At 43.0% G+C, this 20,374-nt stretch overlaps 1 protein-coding gene across 3 annotated transcripts in view; it reads left to right on the forward strand.

Moving 5' to 3' along the window:
- Nucleotides 1-20,374, forward strand: part of CEP85L (centrosomal protein 85L) — a 312,459-nt gene that overhangs the window by 246,593 nt on the left and 45,492 nt on the right. For all 3 annotated transcript variants that reach the window (XM_075340018.1, XM_075340016.1, XM_075340017.1), the window contains exon 4: nt 12,673-12,797. In XM_075340018.1, the coding sequence (XP_075196133.1) occupies nt 12,673-12,797 (125 nt within the window). The remainder of the gene's footprint in view (nt 1-12,672; nt 12,798-20,374) is intronic.

Genomic DNA, 20,374 nt, shown 5'->3' on the forward strand with positions numbered 1-20,374 from the left:
TCTCAGCCCTAATTGGACTGAGAAAACAATCGCAGCATGCTGTGGGTACAATGCGAGACTTTCTCTCGCACCCATTCAAGTCTATGGGGCGAGAGAAAAATCGCACTGCACTCGCGGTATTTCCCTCTCTCCCCTCCGCAGCACCAGCCCGCCCCTCCTCAGTGCTGGCCCGCACAGTCGGACCTCAGTAGCAGGAACACTCGCATGACACTCGGCTCTGCTGTGCTGCCAGTGGGAGCCGAGTGTCATGCAAGGATCGCACTAGTACCCTGTGTGGCCCTGGCCTAACTGTCCAACTTATTCTTACAATATGCCCGTCATGACCATCCTTGTGTATATGTCTGGGACTGGCATGGATCACGATGAGGGGAATGTGTGGAGAGCACTTCCAAGAAAGTAAAGATTAGGTAACGACTGGCACCAGCAAAGATAATGGAGTGGAGATAATGAGCATTGGTCATTGAAGGTCATAGTTGGCCTGAAAGGCAAAATGTTGTGCTGGTTTATTATTATTATTATTATTATTATTATTATTATTATTATTATTATTATTAATAATAATAATAATAATAATTATAGCACCATTTATTCCATGGTGCTTTACAAGTGAAAGAGGGTATATGTACAACAATCATTAACCGTACAAAACAGACTGGTATAGGAGGAGAGAGGACCCTGCCCGCGAGGGCTCACAGTCTATAGGGAATGGGTGATGGTACAATAGGCAAGGACAGAGCTGGTTGAGCAGTGGTCTACTGGACTGAGGGCTATTGTAGGTTGTAGGCTTGTTGGAAGAGGTGGGTCTTGAGGTTCCTCTTGAAGCTTTCCACGGTAGGGGAGAGTCTGATATCTTCTGGGCTCTTGTTGAGTCTGAGAATAGTTTTCTAATCCTGTAACAGTTTCTGATCAGGGCGTTTGTCATAACAACAAAGTAATTGGGTGTCTGTATAGATGAAAGTTTACATACTTAGGAGACCCATAAATAATATATTGGTCATTTGGACAGTCATTCAGCCGGCTGTTATCTCTCCTTCAAATACAGGATCGTTCCTGTGTGCTTTACAAAAGGCAGTGCCAGACTGCTCTGGCAGCAGCTTATGGCTAGGTTCACACACTGCGTTTTTTTGACGCTGCATTTTTGTGCGTTTTTTTGCGGCAAAAAAACGCAGCAAAAACAAATGCGTTTTTACCGCGTTTTGGTGCTATTTTTGCTGTTTTGCTGCGTTTTTGCTCACTGCGTTTTTTATCAGTGAACAATGGCATTAAAGATTGTTGAGAAAAAAAAAGGATGTAATTTCCTTCAATATGATCTTCATTCTCCACTAGTGTATGCAGGAGAGCAGACAGCTGCAGAACTACAAGGCTCAGCATGCTCCATCCAGGACTGTATGCTGGAGGGAGAGGCAGGGGGAGCACAACTACAAGGCTCAGTATCCTCCATCCAATAGTGTATGCAAGAGAGCAGACAGCAGCTGCAGAACTACAAGGCTCAGCATCCTCGATCCAGGACTGTATGCAGGAATGTTTTGCCCCCCAAAAAAACGACGTGGGCTTCGCCATATTTTTGTATGCTAACCAGGTATAGCAGGCAGGTACGGGCTGCCCCCAACCCCCAGCTGCCTATTTGTACCCGGCTGGGAACCAAAAATATAGGGAAGCCCTTTTTTTTTTTAAATTATTTCATGAATTTCATGAAATAATTAAAAAATAAATAACGTGGGCTTCGCCCAATTTTTTACTCCAACCAGGTACAACTAGGCAGCTGGGGACTGGAATCCGCAGTTCAGAGTGGCCAAGGTTTCTGGGCACCCCTGCTGCGAATTGCAGTCCGCAGCCGCCCCAGACAATGGCGCTTTCATAGAAGCGCCATCTTCTGGCGCTGTATCCAACTCTTCCAGCTGCCCTGAAGCCGGGTGGCTAGCTAGGTAATAATGGAGTTAGGGCTAGCTGTATATTATCAGCTGGCCCTAAGCCCGAAATTCATGGTGTCACGCCAATATTAGACATGGCCACCATGAATTTCTAGTACAGATAAAAAAAAACACAACACACACAAAAATATTTTTATTAGAAATAAAACACAACACAATTAGTGACTCCATCTTTATTGAAATAAAGAACCCCCCTCCTCCGCAGTAATCCTGGGTCAAGGGTCCCGCGCCGTCCAATCCGGATCCAATATCATCTGATCGGTTTGCTGGAAGGCAAAGCGATCAGATGATGTCAGGTAAAAGGACATGAATCACATCACACAGCAGCTGATTGTATAAACGGCTGTTATACAATCAGCTGATGCATCAGTGCAAAAAAAAAAAAAACTCACTTATGTGCTAATTACAGGCAGCTCCTGGAGCGATCGGAGGGGTGTCTGATCCTGTCCGATCGCTGCAGGTAATCAGCTGATGAAGTCTCCTGACGGCAGGATCAACTGATAGGTTAAGCCGGCCGGGCGCTAAAAAGCTGTTGTCACCGCGAGACTTACGATCAGCTGATGCATCAGGTGACCGCATCAGGTGATCCACCGCCAGGTCCTGCAGCCATCGGACGTGCCTGGGAGCTGGCACACAGGCGGAGCGGGGGTGGGGGTACCGGGAGAGAAGCTGGGAGCGGACATGGCACCGGGAGTCTGCAGACAGGTGAGTTTGACTTTTTTTTTTTTTTTTTTCTACTGTTCACTTTTGATTTCGCAGCTGCTTCCATCTCCCGCACGGCCATGGCGCAGGACTGGAGTGGATATGGCGCCGCACGGGAGATTGAAGCAACGGTGGCGGTACCGGGAGGATTCGCGCTTCTGTTTACTGACAGAAGAAATCCTCTTCCTGTACATGTCACTTTTCTACCCACCCCTTGCGTTTATGGCTGCGTTTTTAGTCATAGAAACGCACTAAAACGCAGCTGTATTTGCAATTTGCGTTTTTCATTGCGTTTTTGAACATCTCATTGAACTCAATGGGTGGAAAACGCAGTAAAAAACGCAAAAATAATTGACATGCTGCGTTCTTGTGGGCACCACAAAAACACAGCTAAAAAAAAAACCGCTGTGTGCAGACAGCACAAATGAAAACTCATAGATTTTGCTGGGGAATCAAACTCATGCAGTTTCTGAGCAAAAACGCACCCGAAAAATGCGCAAAAACGCCACGAAAAACACACTGTGTGAACTTACCCTATCCAAGAACAAAATGATTAGCAGATCAAAATCAAAAAGTCATCCTTTTGTCTATTCACTAATGTGGGCTTGGTTTTTGTATTTTTGACGTTTGCGGTCATTTTATTAGTTGTAACTTTTTCAAAGTAACAAACCTTTTGAGCAAGTGTACTATTATTTCACCCTTAAGTGATTTTATGCACTCCTGAAATACTCACATGACAAATTTGGGCTCCAAAATTTTAAGTGCTAAAATATTACAGGTTTTCAATGGTTGTAGTCAACCTTTCCATGAATTAAAAATGAGAGCATGTAAGAAACTTTGCTACATACTTTTAACAGAGAATTATGCTTCTTTCTCCACTTACGAGACACTTCTTTTTCTCCCCTTCCTCCTCACTAGAGATGCGCAAACCCATGGAAGTTTGGTTCAGCGGATTAAGCCGGACTTTAGCCAAAGTTCGGTTTGGGACTCTGACTTGACCTGAACCCCAATGGAAGTCACTTATTGGGCAGTTGGTGTCTCCACTCACATGCAGTCTATGCACAGTGTACACAGAAAGCTTCCAATCATTGGTGTGGGCGGGTTTATACAGAGCTGAGTATTCAGAGAACTACTGGATCCGGAGCAGATATAATCCAAGCTGCAGGAAGCAGCCAAGAAAGTGATACATTGCTGGAATCAGGGTATCTGCCACTGTATCATGCTGCTCTCATGTGTCAGCAAAAGCCTGTGACAGTTCACTTTTATTATCACGATGTAGCAAAGCAACAGTTCTTCATTTTAATTGTCACCTGGACAGTTGTATGTTTGGCACAAAATGGTGATGTTTCTGGAGCGATCTATAGAAGGACAGCCTCATTATCGATGATTTTTATGTGCCGAGCTGGTCACCTGTGAAGTGTTTGTGTTGATGGGCTGATATTACCAGCACTTGTACACTGAAGTGCTGCTAAACATAGGGACAGACTGCGTATCTTCTGATAAGACCTAGCTGATGTGTGGCACTCCACAGCTATGGTAAAGCCTCTCTATTCATCTGTAGGAACCGAGGAAGGGAGGCCAGGGCATTATTTTCTGCAAAAAGACACAGGCAGTGGAGTACTTTTACAACTTGTGCAGAGTTGCTTAGCTCAATGATTGGCTGCAGTGTTGTTGACTGGTTATCAGCACTGCCGACAATCGGGAGCCGCACCCGGGGAAGCCAAGTAAAACACTTTGTATTTTTAAAACAATCTTTGCTGGGTAAAGAAGGGTTTTCCAAAACTGGAAAATCCCCTTAAGGCTATGTTCATACAGCTGTATTGTTCCCATAGACCCCCATTTACCAAATGGGGCCAAAAGTATGCTTTTATGGATTGTATGCCTGCATATTATTTATAGGACTGGAAAGGGCACTTTACAATGCTACACTAAGGATCATTGCAAGAAAAGGATTCCATGCGTTCTACATATTTGTTAAGACAAAGCCTAGGCGGCATCCATACTGACTGGCCACTGTTGGGCCTATACTTACTACTTACTGAACGTATATAACTGACACTGGTGGCAGTTGCTTTTTGTGCTTGCTACATATTTGGATCACCATCATGGAAAAGCGCTGTTAGTATATGTTATTAGAACACACTAGGACATAACTTCTTATATCGGATTTAATAACCAGGGAGTATTGTGATTTCCGCTTACCAAGTAATAAATCTGTCCTTTTTTCAGCCTCTAGTTTCACTGCTGCAGTCTTTTCCCAGCAGTAGGAAACATGATGGCATCAGCCAGTAATGTATGTTCTCAGAAGCCGTGTTTACATGGAACTTGGCACAACAGACATTTTCCAACCAGGAGACGCTATCAAACTGTGGTCTTCTCAAAATAACAGTCACATGTAGAGATGGCATTATTCATCTGTGAAGCAAGAGAACATCTCCGATAGAGGCATCAGAATGTACGACTACATAGTCTTCATACAAAGGGCACTATCCAAAGGCTGTGATCACTGCTTTAGTTCATAAAGGAATTGATTGATTTCCAGTGAATGTCCCATAGAGACAGATCCGGAGTGATTAACAATAGGGGATCGATAGCAGATCTTTTTGGGTCTGTAAGATAACACCCCAACTATTTATAGAGATGGCCGGATGTAAACAGAATGGGGCTGTGAATACACTGTGCTGTGGCTGATCTGAGGCACTGCATCTCAGGTCTTATCACTTCAATAGGAGCTGAGCTGCAGTTCCTGAAAACGGCCACTACACGAAGTATGGAGCAGTGCTATCCCGACTCCTCCCACTTATTTTTAGTAATGGCTGGATGTAAACAGAATGGAGATGTGACTGCACAGCTCCATACACTCTGCTATACTGATCTAAGGTACTACAGCTCAGCTCTTATCGCAATAGGAACTGAGCTGTAGTACCTGAGAACGGCCACTACACGGAGTATGGAGCTGTGCTATTTCGACTCCTCCCACTGCTTTCAGCAACTGCTGGATGTGTAAACTGCTTATTGGTGGGGGTGCGGACGGTCTGATCTGATGCTGACCAACCTAAGGCTAGTCCAGCAATATCTATGTAGTAGACAAACCCTCAACCTTCCCATTGTATATAACCACTAGTGTCTGAGGTCGCTATTGGTTGTTTTCTGTTATATTCAGGCTTGTCCCGCTGCCAGCAGTACATTTATTTTCCCACCCTTTCTAAATGTTTGCAGCTCTTTCTGTAATCGTATAATGTGATTATGTAAGCCTGAGAATAATCTGCTTTTCATTTTACACTCCTCACTTTCTAATCTTACAAATCTAAGATCCAAATATTTCTATATATTTACCCCCCACCTCTTACACAAAATGGGAACATGTTGTGGTCTATCCTGGACGTCAGTGTCCTGATGTGACAAGGAAGGCCAGGATTACTAGAAAGATCTAATCTCTTTAATCTCTTCTTGGCTGCAGTCTATTGCTGTATGGATTCCCTCTTATTCCACGATATTTGTTTCATAAAAGGTTTAGGCTGAAAAACGAAACGTTATCTCACCCTCCCCGTCACGAGAGTACCATGATGGAGTGTGGTCACTCCTATTTCTGGTGTCAGGAGATCACAGCGCAGAGCTTCACACACACACACTTGCGCAGGTTGATACTGCTGGCTGTGCAGATTCTCCCTTATCCAGCACTGCTAGGGTTAAGCAGATCCTCTGGTCTCCTGAACTCTGAATTAAAGCTATGGCCAGGTGTTCTCTATTGCTAATTAGCTCTGCTATGAAGACTTCCCTCCTATCTCAGGTAATCGCTGGTGATAGTGTCTGCTTAGCTTGCTTCTAGAGGGAACCTGTGAGCTGTGGACCAGGAAAACGTTCAGATCATTTGCTGTGTTGAGTTTTTTCCCTTTCTTAGTCCTTTTTGGTTTTGCCCCTGTGGTCCGTTCCTCATTATTACCTCTTGTTGTTTGGCGTGCTTTGTATGATTGCTGTTTGTTGTCCTTGTCTATCTAATCCTCTTTCTCTTTAACCTAGAGCAGGACTAGTGTTCCTGCTGCCCTGCGCACTGTACAGGGCTGAGTCCAGGGAAAGACAGGAATAGGCACGTGATTGGCGACGGGATGAAAGAACCCATATAGGATGTTAGGGATCAGCCTCAGGTGAGTATAGGAGGTGACCCTGCTCCAGTTTCCCTAGCACCAGCGCCCACCGTTGTATTCTGTAACCTGTGTATTGGAGCACTCTCTGAGGTACTCATACACCTGGCGGAACCCCGGTAGTCACTGCATAACACCTTTATCTTCTAGATGGCAGATTATGCTCTATGAACATTACCAGTTGTGGAAGCTGAGTTTTTACGTATGTTAATGGAGGTGACCCTGCCATAACCATTGTGGTCCTCTAGGTCGTGATTCCACAAAGTTACGTTTAGAAAGTATTCAAAAAAATCCTTGTGGATTTCACTACAAATTCTATGCAGAATCCAAAATATTTAAAATTTGACTTTTATCACAGATCTACCATGAATTTCACCGTATGTATTTAAGAGTGTAAATCCACTGTTAGGCCTTGTGCGCACTAGGCGTTTTTGCTGCGTTTTTAGCGGCGTTTTTTACCGCGTTTATGTGCTGAAAACGCAGTGACATTGCTTCCCCAGCAATGTCTATGGGATTTCAGAAGTGCTGTCCGCACACAGCGTTTTTTTGTAGCTGCGTTTTTGTGTTGACCACAAAAATGCAGCATGTCAATTATTTCTGCGTTTTTCACTGCGTTTTTCACCCATTGAGTTCAATGAGATGTTCAACAACGCAATGAAAAACGCATATAGATGCGTTTCTATGACTAAAAACGCAGCTATAAACGCAAGGGGTGGGCAGTAAAGTGATGTGTACAGGAAGAGGATTCCTTCTGTTGGTAAACACAGAAGCATGAATCCTCCCGGTACCGTCACCGCTGCGTCCACAACTCGCCCGGTGCCATGTCAGCTCCGTGCGGCGCCATGTCTGCGCGGGAGGTGGAGGCAGCGGCGAAAACCAAAGTGAACAGTAGAAAAAAAAAAATATGTCATACTCACCTGTCTGCAGGGTCCCGGTGCCATGCCCGCTCCTGTCCCGGTACCGCCGCTCTGGCTGTGTGCAGTCTCCCCGGGGCACGTACGAAGCTTGCAGGACCTGGCGGTGGATCACCTGATGCAGTCACCTGACGCATCAGCTGATCGTAATTCTCGCGGTGTCGCCGGCTTTTTCGTGCCCGGCCGGCTATCAGCTGATCCTGCCGTCAGGGGACTTCATCAGCTGATTACCAGCAGCTCCTGCAGTGATCGGACAGGATCAGAGTCTCATCCGATCGCTCCAGGAGCTGCCGGTAATCAGCACAGACGTGAGTATTTATTAGGTTTTTTTTTTTTTGCACTGATGCATCATCTGATTGTATAATCGTATTTTATACAATCAGCTGATGTGTGACGTGATTCACGTAGTTTAACCTGACACATCATCTGATCGCTTTGCCTTCCAGCAAACCGATCAGATGATATTTGATCCGGATTGGACGGCGCGGAACCCTTGACCCAGGATTACTGCGGAGGGGGGTTCTTTATTTCAATAAAGATGGAGTCACTAATTGTGTTGTGTTTTATTTCTAATAAAAATATTTTTCTGTGTGTTGTGTTTTTTTTTTTTTTATCATTACTAGAAATTCATGGTGGCCATGTCTAATATTGGCGTGACACCATGAATTTCGGGCTTAGGGCCAGCTGATAATATACAGCTAGCCCTAACTCCATTATTACCCAGCGGGCCACCCGGCATCAGGGCAGCTGGAAGAGTTGGATACAGCGCCAGAAGATGGCGCTTCTATGAAAGCGCCATTTTCTGGGGTGGCTGCGGACTGCAATTCGCAGCGGGGGTGCCCAGAAAGCTTGGGCACTCTGAACTGCGGATTCCAATCCCCAGCTGCCTAGTTGTACCTGGCTGGACTCAAAAATTGCGCGAAGCCGATGTCATTTTTTTTTAAATTATTTCTTGAAATTCATGAAATAATTAAAAAAAAAAAAGGGCTTCTCTATATTTTTGGTTCCCAGCCAGGTACAAATAGGCAGCTGGGGGTTGAGGGCAGCCCGTGCCTGCCTGCTGTACCTGGCTAGCATACAAAAATATAGCGAAGCCCATGTCATTTTTTTTTCTTTTTGGGCAAAAAACTCCTGCAGACAGTCCTGGATGGAGGATGCTGAGCCTTGTAGTTCTGCAGCAGCTGTCTGCTCTCCTGCATACACTAGTTCTGCAGCTGTCTGCTCTACTGCATACAATGAACATTTTGAAGAAGGAAATGACATCAGACCTTTTTTTTTTTTTTCATCAACAATCTTTAATGGCATTGTGCACTGATTAAAAACGCAGTGAGCAAAAACGCAGCAAAAAACGCACCAAATCGCGGTAAAACGCATGCGTTTTTGTTGCGCTTTTTTAGCCGCGGGTGCGTTTTTTGAGACAAAAACGCACATAAAAACGCAGTGTGAAAAAAACGCCTAGTGCGCACATACCCTAAGAACTGATCCACATCACCACATCTTGCGGATTCTGGCAACCCTTATATCTTTGGGGAGAATCTGCAGTCCTCTCAAGTATGAACTTATCCTAAACAATGGAATCCCAAATAGTTTTTATGTCTGTTTTTTTTATTTATTTTTTAAATACCGAAAGCCAGGACTGGAATGGGAAACCTAAAGGAAGGATTTGTGTGTCTCCTTCCTGCTGGATCCAAAAGCTGAAAGAAAAGCTGCATGTGTGACTCCAGCATAAAAGGAAAGGCAAAACAAGACCCTTGGACTGGGAACTATGGAAAGATCATTTGAGTGGTCGGTTCGGTTTGTAAAAGGAAACCTTTTGATGTAGATAGTTAGGACGTAATGGAATGCTCCTTGAATTGTCACAGGTACAGAGCGAGCCCGCAGTGAAAATCCATCATTCTGTTATCACTCATTTGGACTCCACATATTGCGCTATTTTGAAACGTGCCATCCACTAAGTATTTGGCAAGGCTGAACTTATAAATACAAGCTGATGGCCCCTCTCTTAAGTGTGTATCATTTGTTCAAGCCTCTTACACTTAACAACCTTTTCGGTTGTATTGAAAGGTCACATTTTATTAGGTTTTTTTAGTATAAACGTAACAGCCAGGATAAGAACTTAGACTAGAGGGATGGAAAGGATTAGAATACACATTCTGGAGACGAGTTATGATTAGAGTAAGCATCAGTCCATAGTTGCATCTTATAGATTCTGACACTTGCAGATTCTTTATGTATGGGGTGCAGTTGGCAGTGACACTTCTTAGGACCAGTGCAAATTGTCCAAAATCGCACAGCAAAGCAGAAAATCAACCCTATCCTATCTGGGCACTAATGACTCCTCATTTTTTGGTCAGACTTCCCATGCTAGCTCCATTTGGCATTTTTGGCCTAATTGCAGTAATGACTGAGCAGATTGAGGGTTATAAAAAAAAAATAAACGAAAAAAAAAACAGTCCCGGAAGAGCCACATACAAAGTATTGGCAAACGAAATCTCCAGTGAGACCCTGCTCTTTCATCCTTCTGAGTTAGGATCTGCCTCCAGTACTATCCCGCCTGTGAGTCTAGGGTTATAGAAGATATTCTAGATTTTCTGACTGGCCCACTGTTCTAGTACCCAACAGATTGGTACCATGGGTTCCATTTTTAAATCCTATTAAGTTATCAGTCCATTAGTATTCCTTGTAGAATCCCTACTATTAAACTTGCAACATCCCGAAACGCGTGTCTGCAAATAGAAATTCTGGTTTGGCTTTTTTCCAAAGTCATATGGCAAGGCTTCTTAATGAGCCTCTATTGACTTTTAGAATTGTTGTTTCCTATAGGGGGCACTACAGTTCACGTCCTCTTCCTCTCTGAAAAGGCAATTTGTATTTTTATTTTCCTGGAGGAGCATTGCCTATAAGTCTCCTTAGGCTGGCATGTCACTCTCCACAAGGAGAGACGTTGCCCCTTAGACTACTATTCGCCACCGATACCTGCTGTTGATTGAAATATATATTTTCTTACTTCACTAGATGTGATCTTGAAAATGGGATACAGTTAGCTCCATTTGTGTTAAAGGGATCCATGCGAGCAACTTCAGTGGTGGACAGTACCTTTTGTCACTAGATCCGATGTGGACATAAAATTATTTTGCTAGACTGCTATCTCTCCTACCCCCACCTACACAGTCATAGATTCATAGAATATTCGAGTTGGAATGGACCTCCTGGGTCATCTAGTCTAAGCCCCTGCTCAAAGCAGGATTCACTAAATCATCCCAGACAGATGTCCGTCCAACGTCTCAGTCAGTGGAGCGCTCATGTGTTTTTATTGTGGAGAGGGGGTGGAAACGACACTGCAGCTGATGCTTCTCTACCATGACATCTGTTGGATAGTTGGAAGACAACCATCCACAATCAGTTGGTTGACCAGTTCCTCCAAAATTGGTGGGTTTGGCCAACTTTCATCTAATGAGTATTAGGGTCTTTGAACTTGAGCAACAAAAGATATTGTGGTAACTGCAGCACATGGACCTCAGGGGAATCCTATATATCCACTTTCAAATATTACTTTTGATTTTTACACAATGTCTATATAAATACTCATACCGTAACAGTAAAGCTTGCCTGTTGGCCGGGGGCCATGAATGTACTTTACTCTTATAGCTGTGTCTACGTGTGGGAGATGGGGGTCTTGCTTTTGTCTCCAGGAATAGTTATGTTCTGAAGTTATTGGGTGAAATTTCCAGCTGTAGTAAGATGTTCTGCTCTTTATAGACTTTAAGGGTATGTGCGCACGTTGCGTACTAGCCCAGCACCGTAAGGTGCGCTTCAGAGCGCAGCTGAAAAGCTCCGTTCTGAAGCGCATGGTGCCGGCGAGAACGTGCGCTCTGCCTGCAGCTCCTGCCATAGACAGAGCAGGGGCTGCCGGCAAAGCGCACGGAAGAAGTGACATGTCACTTCTTTTTGCGCAGCGCTTCTGCAGTAGCTGAAGCGCTGCGCTCTGAGACGTCACGTGCGCACGGCCCCTGCACAATCTCCATAGACTGTGCAGGGGGCGCAGGACGCATGCAGGTACGCTGCGCTGCAAAGCGCAGCGTAACTGCATGAATTTACGCAACGTGCGCACATAGCCTAATGGTAACAATGGGTTTACAAATTGCTACTGCCCAAATGCCGAAAAAATAAATTGCCAAGTCTAGCTTCCTAAGGAAATGTAATTTATTACCTTATGTTATACAGGACAGGCTAAACCTCATAAAAATTTAGCCAGATAGAGATGTTGCAGCCGGTGTGGGGAAATGATCTCTCGATGCTGTCCATTAACATGTATACACCATGTTATGCCTAAAAGGAGCGCTGTAGGATGTTATATGAGCATGCCATTTTAAGTATTTGACTTAATAATACTTAGCAAGAAGGATTGGTAAAGAATCAGATGTCATGAATGGTCAGTAGGGTACATTCAGACCTATTGAATTTAGCAAATCTGGAGAAAGCTACATGGAAATCCACCATGGAAAATCCTTACCAAATATTTTAATTTTGTTGCAAGTTTGAGAATTTAAAATAAAAAAAATCGATCTGTATGTTTTCGTCCTTTGATGCTTGGTCCTCTGCCAGTCTATCTTGGTCTCCAGCGATGACCTCTCATCCCAAGCTGATGTGAATTCAACTCTGGAGGCTGGTGTACACAACCTGGCAGAGGACCAGAAAACATAGAAGTGAGTACACAGTTTTTTTTACTGGACTAGTTGAATTTGTGGGAAATCACTCCACAGGTCAATTTCTGTGCAAAAAGTGCTTCTGCATGTGGATTATCTTTGATCAGATCTCCTCCACTTTGCCATAACGGTTCAGCGACAGGTATTTGCCATGTATATTATTTTTTCCAATTGAGCATAAGTGATATATGACAATGAATTCCCGAGTTCTGTTCAGTCTGTGAAGTGACTCTTCAAACATATGTCTGACATGACATTTTTATTTCTTCTCATGCAGGCTGGAGCAACCCTTACGCGGCCATCATTTTCTACTGTGCCCCAGAGCCAAGATGTGTCCAAGTGGGAGTCCTTGTTAAAGAGCAAAGAAGGGTTAATACGACAGAAAGAGATTGTAATTGACAGGTAACGACCTCTAACTTTTCTCACATTTATGCTGTGGAGGTCTGAAGGACCACGCAGGCTTGGTCAGTAAAAGATACAGGTTTGCCCATAGCAGAAAGGACTCTTCAGTAAGTGGTGGTCTTGGATTCAAGCCCTGGAAGATGTTGAAAGCAAATCGTAAACACTTGGCATCAAGCGATAAAAGGCCCAGAAGAGATATCATTTCTTGCTGCTTGTATTTTTAGCATGATCATATGTGAACCTATTATGATAAGTTTCAGACAGAAAGTTCTGTGGAAATTATTAAGACAAATAACTTGCTTTTATCCACAGGCAAACATTGAGTATGAGGCTTAGTTTGGGCAGTATCATGAGAACACTGCTCTGGATTTGCAGCTGGAGATATTTCATAACGTATATCTACTGCATTTAAAGGGGATGTTTGCTGAAAAGTGACCTAGTCACAGGTCTTGTATAAAGAAATCTTTATTTTTATATAGCGCTATTAATTCCACAGTGCTTTACATATATCAGTAACACTGTCCCCTTTGGGGCTCACAATCTAAGTTCCCTATCTGTATGTCTTTGTAGTGTAAACCCACACAAACGCGGGGAGAATATGCAAACTCCTTGCAGATGTTGTCCTTGATGGGATATGAACCCAGGGACCCCAGCGCTTCAAAACTGCAGTGCTAACCACTGAGCCACTGTGCCGCCTAATAAAATGTATTTTTCATTTTTAATTGATTTTTTTTATATATTTTTTTTCCTACCGTATCAGTTTCTATTAAAAAAAAAAAAAAAAAAGGCAATTTTCATACTAGCTACTAAGACTAATACCACACTCCCAATCACTGTACTTTTTAGCAGCATAATGAACATTTAGCAGCAGTAGACTGCCCCTAAGGATACTGAGTTGTGTAGAAGCATAAAGTGAGCAAGCCCTGATCTGGGCAAAAGTCATTGTGCAGGGATGGGGAGGAAGAGAGCTGTGACATCACCATTTGTGATTGATGGATCCTGTTATATACTATACATACTGGTATCTCTCATTGTACGATTGGCTGAAAAGTCATCTAGACCTAGTGAGTAGTGTGAAAATTGTAATATACAATATATAAAGATGGAGATATTTTATATAGTGAACGTGTGTGTGTATGTATCTCTCGCTCTCTCTCGCTCTCTCTCTGTCTCTCTATCTATATCTATATATATATATATATATATATATATATATATATATATATATATATATATATATATATATATACATACATATACAGTGGTATCTTGCTTAACGAGAACAATCCGTTCTGGGACTGTGCTTGTTAATCAAGTTTACTCGTTCAGCAGAGCAAGATTTCTCATAGGAAATCATTGCAATGCTGAAAATTCGTTCCACAATGTGTTAAATGTCCCATCCTGGTCCCCCATTCTATCATTCCACACATGCACAAACGCACACAAACATGTACAAACACACACAAGCACACATGCACACGCACATATTATAGGCTCACCTTACCTTCTGTTCCATCGCCGGTCTCCTGGGACTTGCCGTTCTCCGGTGCGGGCCGTGTATCAGGTAACCATAACGACAAGGGCGGAACTTCCTGCCAGAGCGCTGACGTCAAAGGCAGAGCCTCTTGCCTCTGATTGGCCAACGCGCTGCCTTTGACAAGCGGTGACAGGAACCAGGAAGTTCCTGCTTCGTTGCTATGGATGCCGATGCCTGGAGTGGAGCGGGGCGGCGCGCTACAGGACCCAGGAGGCCGGCGATGAAACGGAAGGTACAGATATTATATGCTCACCTTACCTTCCGTTCCACCGCCGGCCTCATGGTACTTGTAGTTCGCCGCGATGTACCCGGGAACTACAAGAACCATGAGGCCGGCGGTGGAACGGAAGGTGAGGTGAGCATAATACTGAATGTGTGTGAGTGCGTGTGTGTTTGTGTGCGTTTGTGTGGACTGCAAGTGCGGGTCAGAGCGCGGTGGATGGACGGAACCGGCAGAAGTGTGTCCAGCAAAGCTTTCTCGTAAAGCGGGTTACAAATTTACAGAAAGCTAGCTTTGCTTGTTAAGCAATTATATATATATATATATATATATATATATATATATATATATATATATATATATATATATATATATATATATATATATATATATATATATATATATATATATATATATATATATATATATATATATATATATATATATATATATATATATATATATATATATATATATGAAAAAATAAAAAGCAGTCGCACTCTGCAATAGCACAGTAATACACTACCTAATAAATAAATTGGAGGTATTTAGAACATTAACATGCATTATAATATTAGCCCAGCACCACTTCACGGCACCCTCCTTTGCTGGGTCCTATTCTACACTGCATCTTTTTTTGGTTTTCTTAAAAACCTACACAAGATCAGCAGGTGACCACAAGAGGCTAATGAACATGGCAGGGGTTGGAGTGCAGAGCCAGTCGAAAGGGCATCACTCCACATTAAATATAAAGAAAAAAGAATGAAACCAGGGATTCCCAGCCAGTCTCCCATGCCGGTACTTACCTGACTTCAGACTGTACTGTGCTAGTAGCTGCCAAGGTGAATAGGTTCATGATACAATATATGACAAAATAAAAAAAAACTATCGCACTCTGTAATAACACAGTAATACACTACCTAATAAATAAATTGGAGGTATTTACAACATTAAAATGTATTATAATATTAGCCCTGCACCTTCCTTTGCTGGGTCCTAATCTACACCGCATCTTTTTTTGGGCTTCTTAAAAAACTTACATATATAGTATCATGAACAGATAAGCACCTATTCACATTGGGATCGATATATATATATATATATATATATATATATATATATATATATATATATATATATATATATATATATATATATATATATATATATATATATATATATATATATATATATATATATATATATATATTTATATTTATATTTATATATATATATATATATATATATATATATATATATATATATATATATATATATATATATATATATATATATATATATATATATATATATATATATATAGCCCTTGATTCCGATGGCGATCCCCCCTAAACCACTTTGATAGTTTTCATGTCTCACATTGAAGCATTTTTGTAAATCACATCGGTAAAAAAATAAAATTAATCCGTATGAACAGCACTGTGGTTTTTCTCATAACAGTGGGACACATTTTGTAGGTGATTTCATGTGGATTTTGGCCCAGAATATGTGGCAAGCTTTAATGGCTTAAAACTGAGAAAACCCCTTTTAGGCCCTGTGCGCACTTGCCGGTTTTTGCTGCAGATTTCCTGCGGTTTTGCTGCATGTTATGTTTATAACATCTCTGCAGTGATTCACCAGCAAAACCTATGGGAAAAAAAAATGCTGTGCGCACTAGGCGGATTTTGACAGCTGCATGTTTAGCTGCGGGATTCCCGCAGCAAAAACAATTGCATGTCACTTCTTTTCCGCATGTCGCTGCGGCATTTCACTCCATTGACTGCAATGTAATCGTGAAATCCCGCAGGGAATAACGCAGGCAGCAAATTCTGTGCGGTTCATTGCGTTTTCCTGCGTTATTCCCTCTGGTATTTCGCGGTTTACCTGCGGTAATGTTCAGCACTGCCTGCGGTTTGCAGGGAAGTGATGTCATTATGACAGGAAGAGGAAGCGGAGCAGAGAGTAAACACACACACATCAAAGACACAGACATAGAACACACAGACATATAGATTACACATAGAAAGCAAACGGACATATAGAAAACAAAACACGTGGGCTCCGCTGTATTTTTACCGTCCAGCCGAGGTAAGCACACAGCGGCGGCCCGGTATTCTCAGGCAAGGGAGGGCGAGGGGCAGGGTTAATGTGTCCCACCCCCCCCCTCCCGCAGCCCAGAATATCAGCCGCAGCTGCCCCGGGACTGTCGCATCCATTATGCGGCAGTATCGGAGTGTGTCCGGCTCTTCCTTTTGCCGTGATTCGGTGGCAATCAGGGTAATATAATCTATGTGACAGCTGACATGATCAACCCGTAAGTAAAGTGAAAAAACACACACACACCGAAAAATCCTTTATTTTAAATAAAACACAAAAAAGCCCCTGGTTCACCCCTTTATTAACCCCCCTGAAACACACAGCTCCGGTGTAATCCACGTCCTGCGATGCTTGCGTCCAGCCGCGACTGACACTGCTGAATGCAGCCTCGCAACGAGACAGCAGAGAGGTAACCACAGGGCATTTCCCACGTCCGGTAATGTGAACACACATTACTGCTCGGGAGAAATGCAGCGTGTGCTCACAGGGACTCTATCTATCTATCTATCCCTCTATCTATCTATTCCTCTATCTATCTATCTATCTATCTATCTATCTATCCATCTATCGATCTATCTATCCCTCTATCTATCTATCTATCTATCTATCTATCTCTATCTATCTCTATCTATCCATCTATCGATCTATCTATCCCTCTATCTATCTATCTATCTATCCCTCTATCTATCTATTCCTCTATCTATCCCTCTATCTATTCTTCTATTCTGTCTATTTATTTATCTGTCTGCTATCTATCTCAGAAGGAAATTACTTTTTTTTTCTTTTCAATGTGCTTTATTGCATTGAATGCATTAAAGCACGTGTACCAACCCGCATGCGGCAATACCGCAAACAATACCACGGTAAAACCGGGGCAAACCGCATGCGGTTTTTGGGTGCGGTTTGCCGCGTTTTTTTTACCGCGGGTACGGTAAGCTTTCAGACCCTGCGGAATTTTCTTAACAAAATTCCGTTTTCCAGTGCGCACAGGGCCTTAATCGATGACCAGCAACAATGTTTTCTAGATCAAATTGTCATATGTAAGAAGAAATGTTGAGTTCATTGTCCACGAGGCCATTCCAGCAGAGGACTCATTAGCCGCAGATGCCAGCCGTCTCATAGTAGCACCCTCTAAACATAGAAGTGAGCGCAGTCAGGAAAATGCTTTCAATTATGGCATATTTAGAAAAAGTGTTAGGCGTTTAAGTATTTGGGTCATGAAGCCGCTCAGTGTTTATTTGCAGAATGATTGCACGCTGGTATGAATTATGCCAAATATCTGGACATGTGATCTAAACCCTTGTAAATGACTCCAGTCTCCTGGGAGATTGGCACACTGAATCCCCGACGCTCGCAGGCCAGGCTGTGCGGTTACAGCTTTTTAAGGCAAGGTAACAATGAAGGCTTTTTCCTAAGAGCTCCTTGTGTACAGGAAGCAGCTGCTGCTTGGTACTTTTCACCTCTGCCCATTACAATTTGAGTAACCTACTGTATACTTGACCCAAGCAGCCGAACACAAAGCTTGTGCGCCTGGAGCCGGCGTGTAACGATAGCTGGTTACTATCAAGTTATTGAGCTAAATCTACAATAACAAATAATTTAATAAGAAAAAAAAAATTATATATAAAATCTCAAACTTCAAAACTTAAGTCATATAAGAAAAAAAGAAACACCAACTCGCTTCTTCTCCATAGGGCTCCTCTGATAATAGTAGTCTGGTTCCCCATTGGTCTATGTATACCAGGCTTCTTGCGATGACTTAGGGGACATGCTGCAGACAGTGATTTGTGGGGTTCATGCTAGCATTATCATACAAGTGCCAGGTGAGTGAAATGGTCACTGCCATTTCATAAAACTTTGCATAAAGCAATAGTACAAGCAAATGTCAGAAACATTTTAAAATACCTTCCCAGAGTAATCTACTCTCCACTTCTTCTAAACTTGCCATCCACTTTGAAAAAACATCTGAAATCTGTCTTGGTCAAAGCAAAGCGAACTGCCAGCACATTGAGTTTTGAGTCTACACCTCCTATTAGGCCGGAGCCACACTGGGCACTACTGCGATGCTCGAATGACACTCGGCTCGTGCTGGCAGAACAGCAGGAGCCGAGTGTCAGGCTAGTATCCCTGCGACTGCGGTCCAACTGTGCGAGCGGACCTTAGCCGCAGGGGGCGGGCCGGCTCTGAGGAGGGGCGGGAGGGATTTATTTCCCTCTCTCCAGCGTAGCCGGCTATTGCGATTCTCGCCCTGCACTCGTGGTACACCGGTGTACCGCGAGTGCAGTGCGATTTTCCTCTCGCCCCATTCACTTGAATGGGTGCACGAGAAAAGAGTCTCGCATTGTACCCGCAGCATGCTGCGATTTGTTTTTTCGGTCCGATTAGGGCTGAGAAAATAATCGCTCATGTGCGCTGACACACAGGCTAGAATTGGTCCGAGTGGAATGCAATGTTTTATCCCACTCCACTCGCACTGATTTTCTGGCTGTGTGGCTTAGGCCTTATAATCTGGAATGAGGATGGTGAAGGAGGTCTGAGGACAGTGCGAGGAAGGCAGATAGAGCTGCAGCTAGTTTTAGTGCACTCTACTGATGGATTCACAGCAACACAGCTCAATACTGTTTTATAATGTCCTCCATGCCTCTGCTGCATTTAGTTTTATGTGCTACAGAAAAAGTAGACCGGGAATCAAAATCCATCACTCTCTGTATGGGAGACATCTTTTCAGCTTGTTTCCTCCCACTAGTTCAGAGAGAACGGAAAAAAAGAGAGGGAGATAGTCTGCAGAGGAGAAAACTGGTGAGAAATGTAGGATACATGTTATATAATATCCAGAGATGGAGTTATTCATTATGTACACAAACAGCTGGCTTTTTGTTTTTTCTTCATTGAATTGGTCGGTGGTTGACCTCCACCTTGCTATGCACCCCAATTTGGGATGTATTCCATCTGTCTGGATTTTGGCGGTTGGTGACTGTTCACATTAAGTCATCAGGCTTTGTCCACAGGCTATTTACTTCATGCAGCATTTGCTTGGACCTGTCCCGCCCACAGCCATGACTCAGTCATGGGTACGGGATTGAAATAGACCAGGTGAGTGCTGCTAAGAGCAGTTCTACTATTCATATGTGAGGCCGTATGGCACATTTTATAAAAATATTTTAGTGTAGGACTGCTTCAAATGAGATTTGCCGTGACGTGGCGAAGCAGCTCAAGAAATTGCAATTTTTTTGTCAAAAATCTCAAAATTTTTTTTTATAATAAGTACAGTTTGGAATGTTTAGTGCTGTAGTGCACATTTGGTGCTGGCTTTTTGTTTTTTCTTCATTGAATTGGTCGGTGGTTGACCTCCACCTTGCTATGCACCCCAATTTGGGATGTATTCCATCTGTCTGGATTTTGGCGGTTGGTGACTGTTCACATTAAGTCATCAGGCTTTGTCCACAGGCTATTTACTTCATGCAGCATTTGCTTGGACCTGTCCCGCCCACAGCCATGACTCAGTCATGGGTACGGGATTGAAATAGACCAGGTGAGTGCTGCTAAGAGCAGTTCTACTATTCATATGTGAGGCCGTATGGCACATTTTATAAAAATATTTTAGTGTAGGACTGCTTCAAATGAGATTTGCCGTGACGTGGCGAAGCAGCTCAAGAAATTGCAATTTTTTTGCCAAAAATCTCAAAATTTTTTTTATAATAAGTACAGTTTGGAATGTTTAGT

The sequence above is a fragment of the Anomaloglossus baeobatrachus genome, chromosome 3 (genome assembly GCF_048569485.1).
Source record: "Anomaloglossus baeobatrachus isolate aAnoBae1 chromosome 3, aAnoBae1.hap1, whole genome shotgun sequence".
In the NCBI taxonomy this organism is placed as follows: domain Eukaryota; kingdom Metazoa; phylum Chordata; class Amphibia; order Anura; family Aromobatidae; genus Anomaloglossus; species Anomaloglossus baeobatrachus.